Consider the following 17,966-nt stretch of genomic DNA (forward strand, 5'->3'; position numbering starts at 1 on the left):
GTTCACTGCGCCTTATGATTGCGTCATGCCCTCCTCCCCATCTGGTTGTTTTTACCTCCCGGGTGATTCATTTGCTGAGTGTACCTTTCGGGTAGAGTGGGATTACTTAGGGCTGGGAGGTGTCTGGGAGGAGGAATTTCCCGCTTTCGGCACACTTCTTTTTTGGAAAAGGAAGCAAGATCGCTAGTCGATTTCTGTGTGTTCTTATGTATACGTTTACTTTGTTCCAAACCTGGGTTGTTCAGAACCTAAATCGCTAGTAATTGCATAGACAGGCGAATAGCCTGAGAGTGCCCATTGACTCGAAAGTAAACCTACTTTAAAAAGATGCTCAACAGGCGAGTATGGACTGGAGCCATACTTGCATGAGAACGTGGCCGTGAAGCCAGTGGCTAACAGACATTTATTCATAATAGGGGTGCAATAATATGAAGAATTGATGCTTTTGAATTGTGGTGCTGGAGGAGACTCTTGAGAGTCCCCTGGATTGCAAAGAGAACAAACGTATCCATCCTGAAGGAAATCAACCCGGAATGCTCTCTGAAAGGACAGATCCTGAAGCTGAGGCTTCCTGGAAAAGACCCTGGTGTTGGGAAAGTGTAAAGGCAAGAGGAGAAGGGAATGACAGAGGACGAGATGGTTGGACAGTGTCACTGAAGCTACCAACGTGAATTTGATCCAACTCTGGGAGGCAGTGGAAGACAGGAGGGCCTGGCGTGCTCTGGTCCATGGGGTCACAAAGAGTCAGACACGACTTAACGACTAAACAACAAAATGAGTTTCACACTTGATGTGTGAGGAGAAATTTGAAAATTTAAGAAATAATGTATTAGAAACGTTGTGGGGCCAATACAGAAACACGAAATTTCATATCCTATCATCAGCAAGATAGGGCCTTTGGGAAAACACCCAGTATTGGGTATCAATCCAGTATGTATATGCTAAAAAAATGCAAATTGCAAAATCAAAACAAGAAAAGCATACTTTTTGACAATAGGTACATTGATATACTGTATTATCTTTCCTCCATTGAGTTCAAGGCAATTTAGAAAGTTCTACTCCCCATTTTATCTTCAGAACCATTATATGAGTTAGGTCAGGCTGAGACGGTGTTACTAGTTCAAGGACACCTGGTAGTTTCTTGGCCAAATGATTATTTGAACTTGGCACTCCGAGCCATTAATCATTACAGCACCCTTGGTATTTTATACAGTGGTGCCTCGCATAGCGAGGTTAATCCGCTCCGGATTAACCTTCGCTATGGCGAAACATCGCTGAACGGGACGGGGAAACCCATAGGGCCGAAAACTCACCGTTCAGCGATGCTTCCTGGGTCCGGCAGCCATTTTCGCACCCTCGGTAAGCGAGGGCAGGGCGCGAAAACGCTGCGCACAGCCATTTTGGGGCTTCCGGCGGCCATTTTGGAGCTGCCGAACAGCTGATCCGCAGCTTCGTTTTGCGAAGATCGGTAAGCGAAACGCTTAACGATCATCGCAAAGCGATTTTCGCCCTATCTAAACATCGGTAAGCGATCGCATTAGCGATCCCAAAAAAGGGATCGCTATGCGATTTCGTTCTACGGTGCACTCGTTAAGCGAGGCACCACTGTATTTATGTATGTCATATTACACGAGGGATGTGGTGGCGCTGCAGGTTAAACTGCAGAAGTCTCTGTGCTGCACGGTCAGAAGACCTTGCAGTCATAAGATCGAATCCATGTGACAGTGACTCCCATCGCTAGTCCCAGTTCCCACCAACCTAGCAGTTCAAAAGCATGCAAATGCAAGTAGATAAACAGGTATCACCACAGTACAGTGGGAGGGTCATGGGGTTCCGTGTCTAGTCACGCTGGCTACGTGACAACGGACGATTGTCTTCGGACAAACGCTAGCTCAGTGGGTTGGAAACGGAGTTGGACATGACTGGACAAATTGTCAAGGGGAACCTTTACCTATATTATGTCATAATACACAAAGGTTAGTTGTGATTTTGATTCTACATTAGGTTAATGTATGATTGATGTTAATTGTTTTTAAACTAAGCCCATTTATCCAGAATACGTTCTATTGGTTTCAATAGAATTTACAGATATATGTGCTTGCCAGCATGTGGTTTGCATTCATGATCTCTGGGTTACAAAAGAAAAAAAGACTACAAATATCAGATCTACCCATACAGGCATCGTAACTATGTACTGTATAATGCTCTGTATCCTTTTGATATCATTTCTGAGATTAACATTTCTAGCAGCTACAGTATATGAAATTGCTAAGGGTTTTCAGTGGCTATAGCATTCAGCATCAGTACACTTATGACACTAAGCTGATTTTTTCATTTTTATTAAACCTAGGTGGGGTTGTCCTTGAATAGATCTGTGTGGTCAGCAGAGAAGTGGATGAGAGTGAATTCCTTTGAAGATAATCAGGGAACTTCAAGTAGTGCAAAATACAGTAAATCTCCTGTTAAAAGGGACGCCCCATGATTCACATGCATAACTTTTATTCAAACATCTGCACCTTGGCCAGGGAACACGTGGATTCGTCACATATTCAACAACTATTCCCAGGATCCCTGAGCATTGGCCAGGATCCCTGAGCATTGGCCAAATGTGGCTGCAAGTTCACATTTGTCTTTTTTTGTTTTTGTTTATACCCTTATTATAGTTTCCTTTCTGCTGCTATTTGAAAGGCTAAAATAAACTCTGTGTTTCAGTGCACTTTGAAAACTGACAGTGTAATCTTGTGCATTTCTGAAGAATAAGGTGCATCAGCCAGAATCCTGTTGGTAATCTGACTAGAACAGGCCTATTGAGTCAGTGGCATTTACATAGATACTGACTTGCCATTCAGTAGTTTATTCAACATGTCTGCTCCCATTGATAATAATACTAGGATATAGACCATTAAGTTCAGTGGCCTTGTTATGTGCTGTCAGGTCACTTCAAGCTTATGGGGCCAATGAATTGGTGACCTTGAAAACATATTTAACAGCAGCAACCCTGCTCAAGTCTTGCAAATTATCAGTTGACTACACTCTTTTTAACTGTACTACCTAACGCCTGAGTTTTTCCCTGTGCCAACTTCCTCTCATTTGGTTTTTTTTAATTCTTATTTATTTTAACTGCCTGGTTTAGTGGGGTTTTTTTTTTTTGGTTCTGTCCTTGAAAATCTTTTTTTTTTATGAATAGCTCTTAAAGTTATTCTTCAATAAAAGAACAATGAAACTCAAAATAGATTATTTGGGCTCTGAGAATGTGTAATAAATGAACAATAAAGACCTTAAACGTTAGGAGTAAAATATGTATTTTTCGGTCTAATCCGTTTCATATTTTCCTGCAAATTACTATCACTTTTTAAATAATGATCTAAAGTGGAAATATAGAGAAGCTGTTACCAATTTGAGAATTCTGGACGTAGAAGAACCCCTGGTTTGTTTCCTTTCAAGTTGGTCACAGGCTATATTACTGGATCAAATGGGAAAGGGAGGAGCCTCGGGGCAGCTCAGCCACCATCCTACAAACCCTAAGACTACCCTCGCTGAAGTAGGGCAAGGCCAACGGAGGCGCCTCGGCGGAGGCGGGCATGACAGCAACAATGCAGCTGCCGCAAGAGTGACGGAGGAGGAGGCAGCGGCGGCCCCCCCCCTCCCTGCGCCCAACCCTCCTCCGTAGGAGGGAGGCGTTCCGGTTCTGAGGAAGTGGAGCGAGAGGGCGTGGCCGGCGCGGCTCCCTTCCTGGTTTCTCCTCCCCCGGCCCCCGTGGAGAGCGCGAATGGGGGGGCCGCGACTTGGGGAAGCCAAGCCTTAACCTTCGCCTTCCTGGGCCAGCAGCGCCCCGCGCGCCTGCTCTCCCAGCTGGCCGGCCTGCCTGCCGGCCGGGCGGATGGAACGTCGCGTTGGGCGCTGGAAGGTCGACCCAGGAGGCGCGGGCCGCTGGCAAGGCGAGGGTGGTGGTGGCGGCGGCGGCGGCGCCGGGAGCGGCAGCGGCAGCATGCGTGTTGCTTCCTCGCCAGGCTGGGTAGGTTGGAAGAAAGGGAAGCCCGTCGTCGGGAAAGGGAGCGCGGGGGGGGGGGGGATTCCAAGCCGGCGGTCTGAGGGAAAGAAGCCGGTGGGCGTCCCGAGGAGGAGGAGGAGGAGGTGGCCCGGCTCTTACCTTCTCTGCAGCAGAGGAAGATGTGAGGGGTAGGCGAGTGTGTGTGTGAGAGAGAAAGTGATAGTGTGGGAGTGAGGGTGTCACGCAGCCAGCGGTAGGGCATCGTGGGTCTTGGGTTGGTTGGGTGTGGAGTAAGGTTTCCTGCAAGCTGAAGCCAGTGGCAGGGTCAGGGCAGCATCCGAGGGACCGCCATCCATCTCTCGGTGCATTTGGCTGAAAATCTGAAGTTTGAAGGGGTCGCCGATTTATGCTGAAGGGAATGCATTAATGGGCAGGCTGTTGAGTTATTTCCAGACCAATGGCGGGATAAACAATATGGAAATACGCGAATGACAAGATGCGGAAGTACAGGAATGAATGACCAGCGGCTGAGCGAACTGATTCTCTTCTACTTGAGTCGTATTTACATGTTTAACGGCAGGAAACAATATTGTGAACGGTATGGTACCACCTGGTGTACCACCTGGTGTACTAAAGAGTGCACCCATACCCTAGCGTTTTGGTATTGTTATATCCATAGCATGTGACCTATTTCTCAATCACTCTTCACTATCAAGAAATGCCAAGTAGTAGTGTCCCCATGTAGCAGATCCAGACTGGCAGCTTTTTGTGTGATCAGGTGGTAGAGCCTGCCTGCCACCCTGTGATCTAGTACTGTACAGTTCAGCGTTCCTCCCTCTGTCTGCCTTGCAAAAAGCTTTCCAAAACTCTGGTTAAATGAGCAGAGTTGGTATATTAAAGAGATGCAAAGCTTTCCATAACTAGAAAGAATGGGGGCACCCATTTAAAGCAGGCACCTTGCTAATTTCTCCTACCACAAGAGCTTCTCTAGCTGTGGTTTGTGGCACATGAGCTCCATCCTAGTGCTTTGTGAAAAGGTTGCACTGCAATCAAATATCTGGTTTGGGCCCTGTGCATGATTTTTTTTCCCTCAGTGATGAGGATCAATGCCAGTACAGTATTTTCATGAGGACTGGATTACTGAGCAGGCAAAAAATGACATTGTCAAGATATCCCCTTTTCATTATACAGTATGACACTGTAGCAATCTACTATATTCATTCCTTAAAAATTACTAAGTAAAGAGCGAGTTCCAGGGTTGTCTAGGGCCATATTGATAATTCAGCTTTTGTGATGAAAGCACTACACAACTTGTGCATGTGCCTTGACTGATGGAAATAAAGAGCAGTTGTTTGAAATTCCCAAAAATTGTTTAAAAAATATTGTGTGTAAAAATTACAGGGCAGTTACAGGGTATGAAACAATAATAATAATATGCTCTATTATTATTGCATTAGATTTTTGTTTGAAATAATGTGTGGGGAAAAGTGTGAGAATTGTTGTAGTAGCAGAACTTAAAATAATGATCTTGAAATAAACTGTGGATAGTGTGGTGTAGTGGAGGAGAGTGCTGGAATTGTACAAGAAATATTATTAGCCAAGAAGTTTTCCATTGCTTTCTTTCAGCCTAATAACCTATCTCTCAAGGTAGTTGTGAGGATGAAGTCTGGAATTATGTAGATTACTCTGAGATCCCTAGATAAGTTGGATGTGAAATCATAAAGACATTGGCCTTTTTAGTTATCACTGAATGTTAGGGTGTATATGTCCAAGAAATTTTAATGCTGCATTTACTGGAAGAATAGTGAGGGGAAAAAATTTCAATAGGTGAGATTTCCAGCTTGCCCTGGGCACTCTGAGTGTGTGGTATTGTACTTCCTTGTGGAGTGTTGCATTACAAACAGGTGTTTGTCTGAGTGAAGCCTCCACATGCTAAGCCTGTGGAGTTGCTGTCCTGTTTTGGAAGGTCTGAATAAACATGTCCAATGCCAAGTTTTATCTTAATATTCTTCCACTTGCTGTGTGTGTGTGTGTTCTGAAGGGTAGTTCTCTTTATCATTATTCTTATAGCTAGATATGTGCCAAGTAATTGCAAATTACCCTAATAAATGCTGTGATACAGCTTATTTTTCTAGTTGCTGGTATTTGATATTACTGGAAGAATTCAGTAATCAGAATATGTTTGCAATTGTAAGTGGTAAGCTTTTCATAAGACTATGTTATCCAGTTTTATAATGCTAGTAAAGGTTTTCAGATTTTGATTTCTAAACTGATGGTTACCAGTAACCTAAATCTTAGACAAGCTCAGAAGTTTGGTGCTGTTTTTAAACCAATCTTTCTGTGTGGACAGAGCTGCCTGAAGACGTTTGCCTGTCTGAGGCAAAGCAGCAATGGTACGTGCCTGGCTCCTCCCCTGATCCCAAAGTCAAGGGTATATTTGAGCAAATAGTACCTTCAGCCAGCCAAATTATTCTGGCCCTTGAAGCAGCAAAGCTCACCAATGATGCTTTTGCTTTCTGGCTGTAAGAATGCAGTCGTAATTAAACAACTAACCATTTGCTGCTGTTTTGGGATGCCTAAAATCTGCTGCCTGAGGAAATTCTGTGCTTAATTATTGGGATGATTGTGACTGTGGAACATGTTTTAGCAAACTTGAATTGTTTTCCTTTGGGTTACTTAATAGGGTTGGGCAGAAATTAGCCTTGGATCTACATTATAATTTCTGGATGATCTGGAATTGAGTAGTGAATGATGGGCTTTTGTAATTAAAAGCAACAACTGAAATAATTATCCAAAAAAAAAGGGGGGGGGGAAGGAAAGGAAAGGAAACCAGAAATAGATATTAGCTTAAAAGTATAGAAGCTCTTCTGTACCGGGAGGCAGTGGAAGACAGGCGGGCCTGGCGTGCTCTGGTCCATGGGGTCACGAAGAGTCGGACATGACTAAACAACAACAACAGAAGCTCAGCTGTGGAACTGAAAACAAATTTCTGTGCTGAGTATTTGCAAACACACACAGTTCTTTCATTTTAATTTTAAGCATGTATGTGCCTCCTGAGCCACTGTTTTGCACCTGCTTTTGATAGGTGAATATCAAGATTCATGGGATGAAAACCAGAGTAGGTCCCTCTACTCACCATTGTTCTTCAGTATCCAGGAAAAGGTAGAAACTATAGTATACACTGTTAGAATTATAATAGATGTTTTAAAGCTAAATAAAAGAAATAAAGAACTAATTTTTAAGTATAAAAATGAGGGTTCCCAAAAAGTTTTCGTTTGTTTCATTTTATTATATTTGGGCATACCACTTCATTTGAACTTTTTGGAAAAAACCCACATTCCAGTTATAACCTTTTAAGTAATAAAAAGTCTTATTTTTTCTGTTGGGCATGTCATAAAATGTGTTACATGCAATTTTAGTGCTGTTCTGTGCATGATTCTTCCTTGTGGTCAGTTTGTGTTTTGTAGACAGCAGCATCTGGTTACAAATGGAGTATGCTAAGTGGCAGTTTTGGACCAGCCAGAACTGAGTCTTGATGAATACAGAAGCCACTTGTCCTTTTGAATGTTTCTTGTATAGATGTTTGACAGGAATGCAGCTTGACACAATATAACAGAAAGAAACACATAGATGTTCTCAAATCCTGGCAAGCCCCACTGAGTCCAGCAAAGCCTCACCCTTTGAGGCTTGGGGCTACATGGATCACTGTTCCTTCCTATAGCAGAGGGACTGTTGTGACATGTGTACCCCACATAAGTTGGGTACCCTAGCCTCTGTATTGAAACCTGCAAGGAGAAATGTCTGAGACATCCACTGCAGATAAGTGGGGGAAGCTATTACATGCTGATGTTCACCTTTTCTGAGCAGATCAGCATGTTGTTACATTGATCAGATAAGCTACTCATAGAACCATAGGTATGTGTGCACAATGGAACGTGGAGCCTCTTTCTTTCCTTATGGCTCCCATTTAGCTGGCAACGTGACATCTGTGAAATAGCATATACCGTGGTGCCTCGCTTGACGACGTTAATCCGTTCCAGCGAAATCGCTGTAGAAATCGTCATCAAGCGGGGGGGGGGGAACCATTGAAACACATTGAAAACCGCTCAATGCATTCCAATGGGCTAAATACCTAATCGTCTGGCGAAGATCCTCCATAGGGTGGCCATTTTCCAGTGCCTGTCTTGCGAAAAATCCATCCTAAAAACAGCCATTTTGCACAGCGAGCGGCCATTTTGAGAGCAGCTGATCAGTTGTTTCAAAACCATTGTTAAGCAAAAAATCAGTTCCCGAAGCAGGGAACCGATCATCATAAAGCAATTTTTCCCCATTAAAACATTGTTTTGCGATTACAAAAGCAGTAGCAAAAACCTCGTCAAGCAGATTTGTCGTTTAATGAGGTAATCGTTAAGCGAGGCACCACTGTAAATGGGATTTAGACAAGAAATTTTCAGTCCAATATAAAGATTTCGTCTGCTTAAGAGAGAGTAAATAACTGTATTCTTATATAGCACTACTGTGTTCATCTATTTGTTGCCTAACAGAAAAGAAAGCATGGTTGAAGGCCTGGACACGTTTACCTGAAAGGGAGTCCCCTTGAACTCAGCAGGAGTTACTTCTGAATAGACATGCCTAGGACTACAGTGTTAGCTTTCTGATAAGTCTGTGTTTGCCTTCTTTTACAGTGTATTTTACAGTGTATGTTTTATTATCCTAAGCTAAACTGCTCTTGTCTTACATTAGCTGTGTTCTTTGATTCTATGGCTGTAGGAAGGTGTGTGGTGTATAAAAAGGGGCGAGGGGAGAAGTATAATCTTAACATGTTCTGTCCCACTGTGACTTGAGCACACATGAATTCTCCTTCAGTAGCATTTTGGAACACTTTACTGTCTGCTCTGAATTGTAATATGGTATTGCATTGTCTGCTTAGTCTGCTGAATTGATAGTTCCAAAATATTGCTTAGTTAACTGTTTCAGGTTGATCCAATGTCAAATGACTTTCCAGGTCCTGGCATGGGTTATATGAAACATAATTTCAGGTCATAGATGAGAAGCTATAGATTTGTCATGGAGTAGTAGGAGGTAAAGGAAGTTAATAAATTGTTACAGTGGTCTGCGAGATAGATATGCACACACACATATTTTAGAACTAGTCAGAATGACATTTTAATTGGTTGTCCTGCTTATTTCAGCAAGCACTGCAGCTATTGTCTGTAATGTCTTTGTAGTGTAACTAGCAATATGAGAGGAATCAAAGTAGGAAAAACAAATTCATTAAGAAATAAAAAGGCAACAAATTCAAACATTAACCTTTATCTGAACAGCTGTGTATTTTGAAGGTGCCATTTTGAGTTAAGGGACATAAAAAGTATGCTTTCTGTGCCATCATGTCCAGATTTCTCAGCTCATGTGTTTAATATGAAACAGGCCATTGCCTGTTGGTGACCCTCTTTGCATTACCCAGCTGCTGTACAGTGGTCTGTGTATCATACAGTATGGTCTGGGTTAGACTGTCAAACAGTAATTGGAGAGGCCTAGATCCGAACCTCATTGCAGTCATGAAGGTTTACTGAATGACTTTGGGAAGGAAAGAGTTGCATCCAGATGAATGTGTCGGTGAAGGAGTGGGTGGGTAAGTGAGTGGGTTGATGGAAATAGTAGGGGGCAGTGGAGCTCTGTTGTCTTGCTAGCTCCTGTCAGTGCTTTCAAGCTAGTTGAAAAGTTTTGTGAAGTTATTTACAAGGGCAGTTTAAATAATAGAACAATGCAAGGTAGAAGGGGAATATATATTAAAATGTTTTTAGGCAGATGGTAATTTAGGGATATCCTGGTTTAGAATATGAGAAACTCAGATATGTTCATCTATTTAGGACTGGCAAATAGACTTGGTGGACTATCAGAGTTTAAAGTAGCCACTACCACTTTGCACTAATTGATATGTACAAGGTTTTCTACACCCCAATCTGTTCTAATATTGTAGTGCAGAACTGGTCTGGGTGAAGCTGTCCTCTGAACAAGATCTCAGTCTCCTTTGTTCAGATGCTGACTTTACAATAGCTGCATTTAGAATAGTCTCATGAGTGAACTGTGTGATCAAAAATTCATTTGAAGATTTTGATACTTTGAGGGTCGAATTGGGATTACAGATTCTTAAACTGCAAAAAAGGAAAATTCATTCCTATTTGACTGTGCGAAAGTGACTGGAAATTATGCCTTGTTACATCTCAGTTTGCCATTTCAATTGTTTTGACAGCAGGGCTCTACACTTTCTCATGATAAATCCAAGAGTTCAGTCAGAATGTCTTTCAAACTGTTGGATTAGATATTGAGTTTACATTGGTTATGCTAATATTTTACTTGTATTTTAATACCCTGCAGTGTTGTCTAGATGGCAGTGTTCTTTCCAGATCCTGTAAGGTCTGTTAACATTCCAGAAAACTTTCAGCAATCCAGTACTCCAAACAGCAGTTTATTAACCAGATCGGCCTTTCACAACTCAATTCCTTCTTGTCTGCTGAATTCCAGCTCCCATCTTCCCCAAGCAATGTGATTATACTCTGAAATAGTAGGCTACAAATAAAACATAGTCCTGTTTTTAATGTGCATCTAGTTTTAATATTGCCTTAATTAAATATTTGTGTTTTTATCACTTCATGCCACAACAAGCCTTAGGATCACATTATGTATTATGCACTGTAGGAATGAAATTAAAGCTTTGTCTGCTGTTTCAGGCAACTAATCCTCCTTCTTTTAATCCTTCAATATTTTTTTCCCAACTTTTGAAAGAATTGAGGAAAAAGTAGGGCTTGTCCCATGAGAAGCAGTCCCCTACTGCTTCTCAGATCATAACCATATTTCCTGCTTTGGTCTACAGGGTGTGAAATTTGAAGCTTGGAGGCTAAATTGAAGAAAGCTCAGGTTTTCCTAAGGAAACTGACAATCTTGTATTAGTATTCCTATTCAAAATTTACCTTAGAAAGTATTTAATGTAAACTTTTACTCAACAACAGGTGTCATGAAGTTAATTTTTACAGAGAGATTTTTCTGTGCTCTTCAATAGGCTTTACAGCAATATCTGTTACTAAGATAGCAGCTTTGTTTTAAGTAGGATAAAAGTGCACATGTTGGTTGATGGAAATGTATGTTGCCGCATCTCCCTTTTATGAGTTTTCTGAGGGAAGCAACCATTAAATGCATGATTGTAAGAGTCTACTCTAATTCTCTTCATTAACATAAGGTATAGCTATAAATTTTTGTTAGTATAAGTGGCGTGTTGCACATTCAGCCAATTTTTACATAATTTGTTTAATCTGTCTCTTTTGTATATCTCTTGGAGGAACTGATGCAGGGTGTCTGGAAATAACATTGCTTACAAGAGCACATGCAGCCTGAAGGAACAGAAGTCTGATAGCTTTATGATTTATAATATTTAGCCTACATTTTAAAATGTACTGGAGTCTGGTTTAATCCATTGGCTCCCTTTCGTATTTGAATGTCACAAGGACAAAGACAACTTGGCATCTGAGCTCTCAGGTTTCAGATTCTGTCTCTGTAGTGAGATTTCTGTGATTTGGTGTAGCTGCCACTAGTAGCCAGTCACAGGTTCATTGAATCCATTATGCTAAACATTTGAAATTCATTTCTGTTAAAGTTAAAAATGGAAAACATTTTCTCATTGATTTAGTACAGTGGTGCCTCGATTTACGAACTTAATCCATTCCGAAAGATGGTCGTAACTCAAAATGAACTTGTTATGTTTTATGTTGTAAGCCACCTAGAGTGGTCGAAATGACTAGATAGGTGGGGTATAAATACAATAAATAATAATATTAATAAATGGTCTCAAGTCGAAGCACCATTTCCCATAGGAATGGATTGAAACACGATTAATCCATTCTGGCTGGGGGGAAAACCCACCAGCCCCCCCCCAAAACAAAACAAAACAAAACGCTGCAAGACCCATCAGAAATGCAATTAATCCGTTCTGGCCGAAGGGGAAAAAACCAGAAAACAAACAGGGACTGCAAGATCCATCAGAACTGCAAAAAAAAAAACACCCACAACCAAAAAGCAAACAAACACTGCAAGACCCATTGGAAATGCGACCCCCCCTCAAAAAAACACCAAAGACTGCAAGACCCATCATAGCATAGAAACATAACCCCACCACCCAGCTGCAAAACCCACCCGGAACAGCCAGTTTTTAAAAAGCAGAAAGCAGCACCTTACCAGGCAGTCGGAAGCCTCCTCTGAACGCATACTCTCTAACTGCTGGAGTGAAAGAGCTACAAAGAAGCAGTCTCTTCACCACCAATGGTTAGCAGTCTGAATTCCCTACCTTTTTCCCTGCCTTATTTCTGGTTGTAACTTGAAGCTCCGGTCGCAAGTCAAAGCAAAATTTTGCGGCTGGAGCTGGTCGTAATTTGGGACGTTCGTAAGTCAAGGCAGTACTGTAGTATTGCTACACTACTCAAGGAGTGCTGAAATAAGAAGTGGGATTTATATTGTTCTCCTAGTAGGACATTTGCTGTTTTCTCCCTTAGAAGTGGCCTTTAGCCCTCTCCCTTGGGAAGAATTTTTCAGGCTTAACCTAATAGATTAGAAATTACCTTTTCATTGCAGCAACTTGGATTCCTTGCACATGCATCTTGATGTCATGGAGACATCAAGAATAAAAAGTCTCAACTCACTTCACAAATAGGAAATTCCAGTTGCTGCAAATACAGGTTTGGACACATTGCAGATTGTGGAGGCCTGCAAAGCTGAACATTAGTCCTGATCCATACCTGCTGGTATGTGGTCGTAGTGCAAATATAAAGCATGACCTAAAGCTGTCCATTCATTGACAGTTTATATCCCAGAGGGCAAACTGAGCCAGCAGTTCAACATCCAGGTTAAAAGCTTTCTCTGTAACCTATTGGGAGTTGTAGTTTAAGTCCATTGAACATTCTAGTGGCGGGTTTATGGAGAAGAAGGAATTTCTAGGTTTGATTTTAGAAGTTTTGATTATCTTATATTCAGATATTTGTTTTATGATTTCTTCCCATACAATTTTTTTCTCATCATTTGAAAAATCATCATAAGCCAGAATCTTATTGCTGGTTTATATTTGCATAAGGGAAATAGTTTAAGCCTTAGCAGCAAACTGCTGCTTATTAATGACGTGCTGGTCGTGTTCCTCAGTATATGCAGTGTTATTTAATGGGTGTCAATTTGCCAACAAAGATTATGTAAGTTCCCTTATACAATTCAAATTGGCAATTTTATATCTTCCTCCCACACAGAGAGCAATGGACCTTGATATTGGTTCCCTGCCTCACTGGAGTATTGAAAAAGTAGTGGACACCTTGTCACCTAGAGAAGCTGCCCAATATGAGACTGAAAATGGCTATTTTGCGTATGTTGCATTTGACAGAGGAGGCATACAGGAAAAGATCTAGAGAACTGAAATTGAGAGCGGGGGACACATCCATGTCCCTTAACACAAAAAATGAAAGCTAATTTAATACGGTGGCTGAAACCTGAAGAAAGGTCCAAGGAACAAATATTAGAGGTGCTTGTGATAGAACAGCTAGTTACTACTTTGGGAACTAATATACAAAGTTGGGTACAAAAAAATAACCCTAAAGAACTTGAGGAACTGATTCGCTTAGTTGAGGACTTTTATAGCGCAGAAGACTTCGGAAGAGAAAACTCCACTCTTTTCTTCAAAAGAGGCAGATAATGAGACAAGGTGGTGATGGGAAGCAACACAGGTGCTACACCGTGAGGAGCTTTCAAAGCTAAGAATATGTTGAAAGCGCGTGGACGGGGTTTTGAACCCATGGGTCCCAAACCGGTGAGACCCATTACGTTTGACTATTTGAAAGCAGCACCGGTCTGAAGATGGGAAAAGTCAGACGACCCGTATGTTTTGGATGCGGCGTGGAGGGACATGTGCATCGCGATTGCCCAGGAACCGATTGTTCCTGGGTAGGACAGACTCAAAAGGCAATGCAGGTTCAGGGTTCAGAACAGAAAGGCTGGGGGGGGGTGGCATGGGTAAATGGAAAAAAGAAGAAAGCATTGGTGGATACGGGGTGTGGCAAGACTTTATTACAAAGCCTGAGTGGGACGGCATTAGAAGACTGTTTAATGGTCAGATGTATGCATGGGGATTCAAAGGCCTATAAAATGGATTGGGCAGAGGTGAAAATAGGAGAAGAATCTCACAGGCTGAAAGTAGGAATAGTACCTGGATTATCATGAGAAATGCTGTTAGGATGGGGTTGGGTAGGAGCTCATCAATTAATTCAGTTGAAATAAGGGATGCAAGGTGAATGTGAGGAATGTGAGGAGAAAGAAGATGAAAATGATTTTTTTTTGAAAGAGACATCACGGGAGCAAACAAGATTATGGCAACAAGATTACTCTACCTTGCAAGAGGTACTCCAAGAGGCTCAGTAGGTGGGAACGGTAAAGGCGGGTGCTGAAGGGTTTGAATGCAAGAAGAACTGCTGTATTATGTAGATAAGGAAGGGGGTAAGCAGTTGGTGATCCCCCAAAAATGGAGAAAAATGATTTTGTCAGCTTCTTGCTGTTTAATGTGCAGAGTTCTCTGACTGAAGAAAAACACACACAGGCTCTTCTTCTACAAAAAGACATGTGTATTAACAATATATATATAAATATATAAAGTAGCACACCTTCGGCGTGGCAGCAAAAATAGAGGCAAAGTGCATAGAGGATAGTAGCATAGAGAAGGGAGAAGGAGATACATTCGTGTTCACAATGTTCACTTATATACAGTTGAACTGATGCTTCTGTCCAATCACTTCATGTGTTGCATCATCTTTCTTTACATGTGTGTTGCATCATCCACAGATGTTGCATCATCTTCTTCATAGTGACTGTGACTCAGCACTTGCACAGGTGAACATCATGGCAGTTCATTAATATTACAGTCTGGACCTGTTCAGGCCTATAAAATTTTCAATACTCTGACAATTTTGAAATTAGTTTATGATGTACCCAATGGCAGGACACTTGTCCACCCATAAAATGATCCCAAGAATAACAGAACGGTTTTGGTGGCCAGGTGTGGGTAAAGAAGTGGAGGAGTATTGTAAAACCTGCCATGAGTGCCAAATAACTCAGATGAAAACTAGACCCAGGGCCCCCTTGATACCAATGTCTCTAGTAGACCATCTTTTTGAACGAACTGGAATAGATATTGGTCTTTTGATGAAATCAAAAGGGGTAGACACTCACATATTGGTCATAGTAGATTATGCTACCAGATACCCAGAAGCTATTCCTTTAAGATCTACTACTGCAAAGGTCTTAGCGAGAGTTAATGGAACTATTCTCAAGACTAGGTTTTCCTGAGGAGTCTTAGCTGATAAAGGCACAAACTTTATGAGTCAAACGTTTAGAGCAGGGGTGGGCAATTAATTTCTATAGGGGGGCACATGAAAAATCAGAACTGTTGGGGGGCCAAACCAACTTTACTTAAAAATAAAAGATAAGCAACTGCTCAACTTTAGAAAAAAAGCTATAAATGGTTTGGATGTTCAACTTGTTCAGTGAGAGAAATCCAGTCTGTCTTGTGCTTGAACACCGGACTGGAGCAACGACTGACAGGCCAGACAGGAGCAGCTCGTGGGCCATATGTGGCCCTTGGGCCGCACTTTGCCCAGGTCTGGTTTAGAGAGATGTGGCTTCTACGAGAAGTAAAATCAGTGCACACTGCGGTTTATCACTCTCAAACCAATGGGTTAGTAGAAAGCTTTAACAATACATTGAAAGGGATGTTGAGGAAACTAGTGTTAGAGAAACCTCAAAGATGGCATTTGTTAATAGCTCCTTTGATGTTCGCTATTAGAGAGGTACCACAAGCCTCTACTGGTTTTTCTCCCTTCAAAATGATGTATGGGTGGAACCCTAGAGGGATCTTAGACTTGGTGAAAGAGAAGTGGGAAAGGGGGAATGATGAAGCCCAGATAGTAGTACAACAAGTGATTGAGATGAGGGAACACTTAAATAGGGTGGCAGAGATGGCCAAGACGCAATTACAAAAAGTACAGCCAGGACAAAAGAGACTATATGATCTAAGAGTCAACCCTAGACAATTTGAACTGGGACAGAAAGTACTTTTACCAGCTGAAAACGCTAAATTGTTTGCTAGATGGCAAAGTCCATATGAGATTCTTAGACGAGTAGGAGCCAGATAGAAAGAAAAAGAGGGATTTTTCATGTCAACCTGTTGAAAGAATGGAGAGAAAGGGAAGCGTTGTGGGGAGAAACAGGAGAGGAAAATTTTGGGCCTGGAGCTTTAGTCTGTTTACAGGACAGCCAAGGAATTGCTTTTGGAGAAGAGTTAGAATCAGATCAAAGGAAACAAGTTAAAGAGCTTGAAAGGGAATTCCAAGATGCCACATCATTTGAAAGAAATGATAAACAGAGAAGTTGAGGAGATGTTGTCCTTAAGTGTGATAGAACCCTCTTATGGTCCATGGAGGAGTTACCCTGTGGTAGTACCCAAATCTCATGGAAGTATATGATTGTGTAGACTTTAGGAAGTTGAATGTCTAAGTTTGATGAATACCCCATGCCCAAAATAGAAGTTTTGTTATTACGGTTGGGCGGTAGCTGAGTACCTATCATTTCCAGATCTTACCAAAGGTTATTGGCAAATTCCGTTAAAGGTTGCTGATTAAAAAAAAGACTGCTTTTCTCACTCCCAAAGGACTGTTCCATTTTACAAAAATACCATTTGGGTTATATGGAGCAGCAGCCACCTTTCAGATGTTAATGGATAGAGTTTTAGAGCCAGTGAGAGCTTTCTCGGGAGCCTACATTGACGCCATTCTGATTTATAGTAATAGTTGGGAAGAACATGTAGAACATTTGGGAAAGGTATTAATCGAAGGAAGGAAGGCAAGACTCAAAGGTAATCCCTCCAAATATAAGATAGCGAGGAAAGGAGTAAAATTCTTAGGTTTCCAAGTAGAACAAGGGAAAATCCAACTGGTGTCAGACGGGGTAGAAAAGATATCAGAATGGTCTCCACCAAAAGGTAAAAAGCAGGTCCAACAATTCTTAGGATTCACTGGATATTATTGGCATTTTGTCCCCAATTTCATGGAAATAGCAGCCCCACTCACAAATTTAACTAAAAAGTGAATGACTAATAAGGTAACCTGGGGGCTTAAAGAACAAAAAGCATTTGAACATTTTAAAAAAAATACTAAATGACTTGCCTAGCAGGTATGCCCCAGATTCCAATTTGCCTTTTATTATACAAACAAGCACTTCGGATAGAGGGATAGGTGCTGTGTTGTCTCAAGAAAAATGAGTAGAGTATCCCGTAATGTATCTAAGTAAAAAGCTAACCCCACGGGAACAAAGATATGCCACCATAGAAAAAGAAGCACTGGCAGCTAAATGGGCCATACAGGCATTAAGATATTATCTTTTAGGTGCTCCTTTCACGTTGGTCACCGACCATGCACCTTTAAAATGGTTAAATCATAGTGTTATTTAATGGGTGGCAATTTGCCAACAAAGCTTATGTAAGTTCCCTTACACAATTCAAATTGGCAATAGGATTCTGGTCACTGTTTCTAATCAGTACTGAAACTGGTGTTCCATTTATTCAGATACTTGGACCTTTATATACACCATATATTTCAGAAATCTAATACATTCAATAGTTTTGTTGAAAATAAAAACCCCAAATCAACAAATTCCAGCTTAAAATAAAAGTTCTAACAGCATCTTCCTACCTTGAAATTGTGTAAATGTATAACACAGTTCACCTTGCAGTAACCAGTGCTTAAGCTGGATACCTTGGACTTTTAAACTACTTAACAGATCACTTTGAGGTACAATGCTTAAATTGCCAATGAAGCCATGAATTTCTAGTGAAGTCAGAATTATTGCTTTAATATACCTTAAAAATTATATAATCTCAGCATTGTAAACTTGCTTTATA

At 41.4% G+C, this 17,966-nt stretch overlaps 1 protein-coding gene across 7 annotated transcripts in view; it reads left to right on the forward strand.

The window, feature by feature from the left end:
- Positions 1-3,738: 3,738 nt before the first annotated feature.
- ZDHHC3 (zDHHC palmitoyltransferase 3) overlaps positions 3,739-17,966 on the forward strand; it is a 53,140-nt gene continuing 38,912 nt past the window's right edge. For 2 of the 7 annotated variants that reach the window (XM_020807659.3, XM_020807660.3), the window contains exon 1: positions 3,874-4,015. Coding sequence is in view for 1 of the 7 variants with exons in the window: in XM_073003525.2 (XP_072859626.1) it covers positions 3,881-4,015 (135 nt within the window). In the remaining 6 variants the exon portion in view is untranslated. Of the gene's footprint in view, positions 4,016-4,079; positions 4,180-7,076; positions 7,154-17,966 lie in introns of those variants that run through there. The other 5 variants (XM_078377372.1, XM_078377374.1, XM_073003525.2 and 2 more) reach the window with 4 other exon arrangements.

The sequence above is a fragment of the Pogona vitticeps genome, chromosome 6, assembly GCF_051106095.1.
Source record: "Pogona vitticeps strain Pit_001003342236 chromosome 6, PviZW2.1, whole genome shotgun sequence".
NCBI classification, from domain to species: domain Eukaryota; kingdom Metazoa; phylum Chordata; class Lepidosauria; order Squamata; family Agamidae; genus Pogona; species Pogona vitticeps.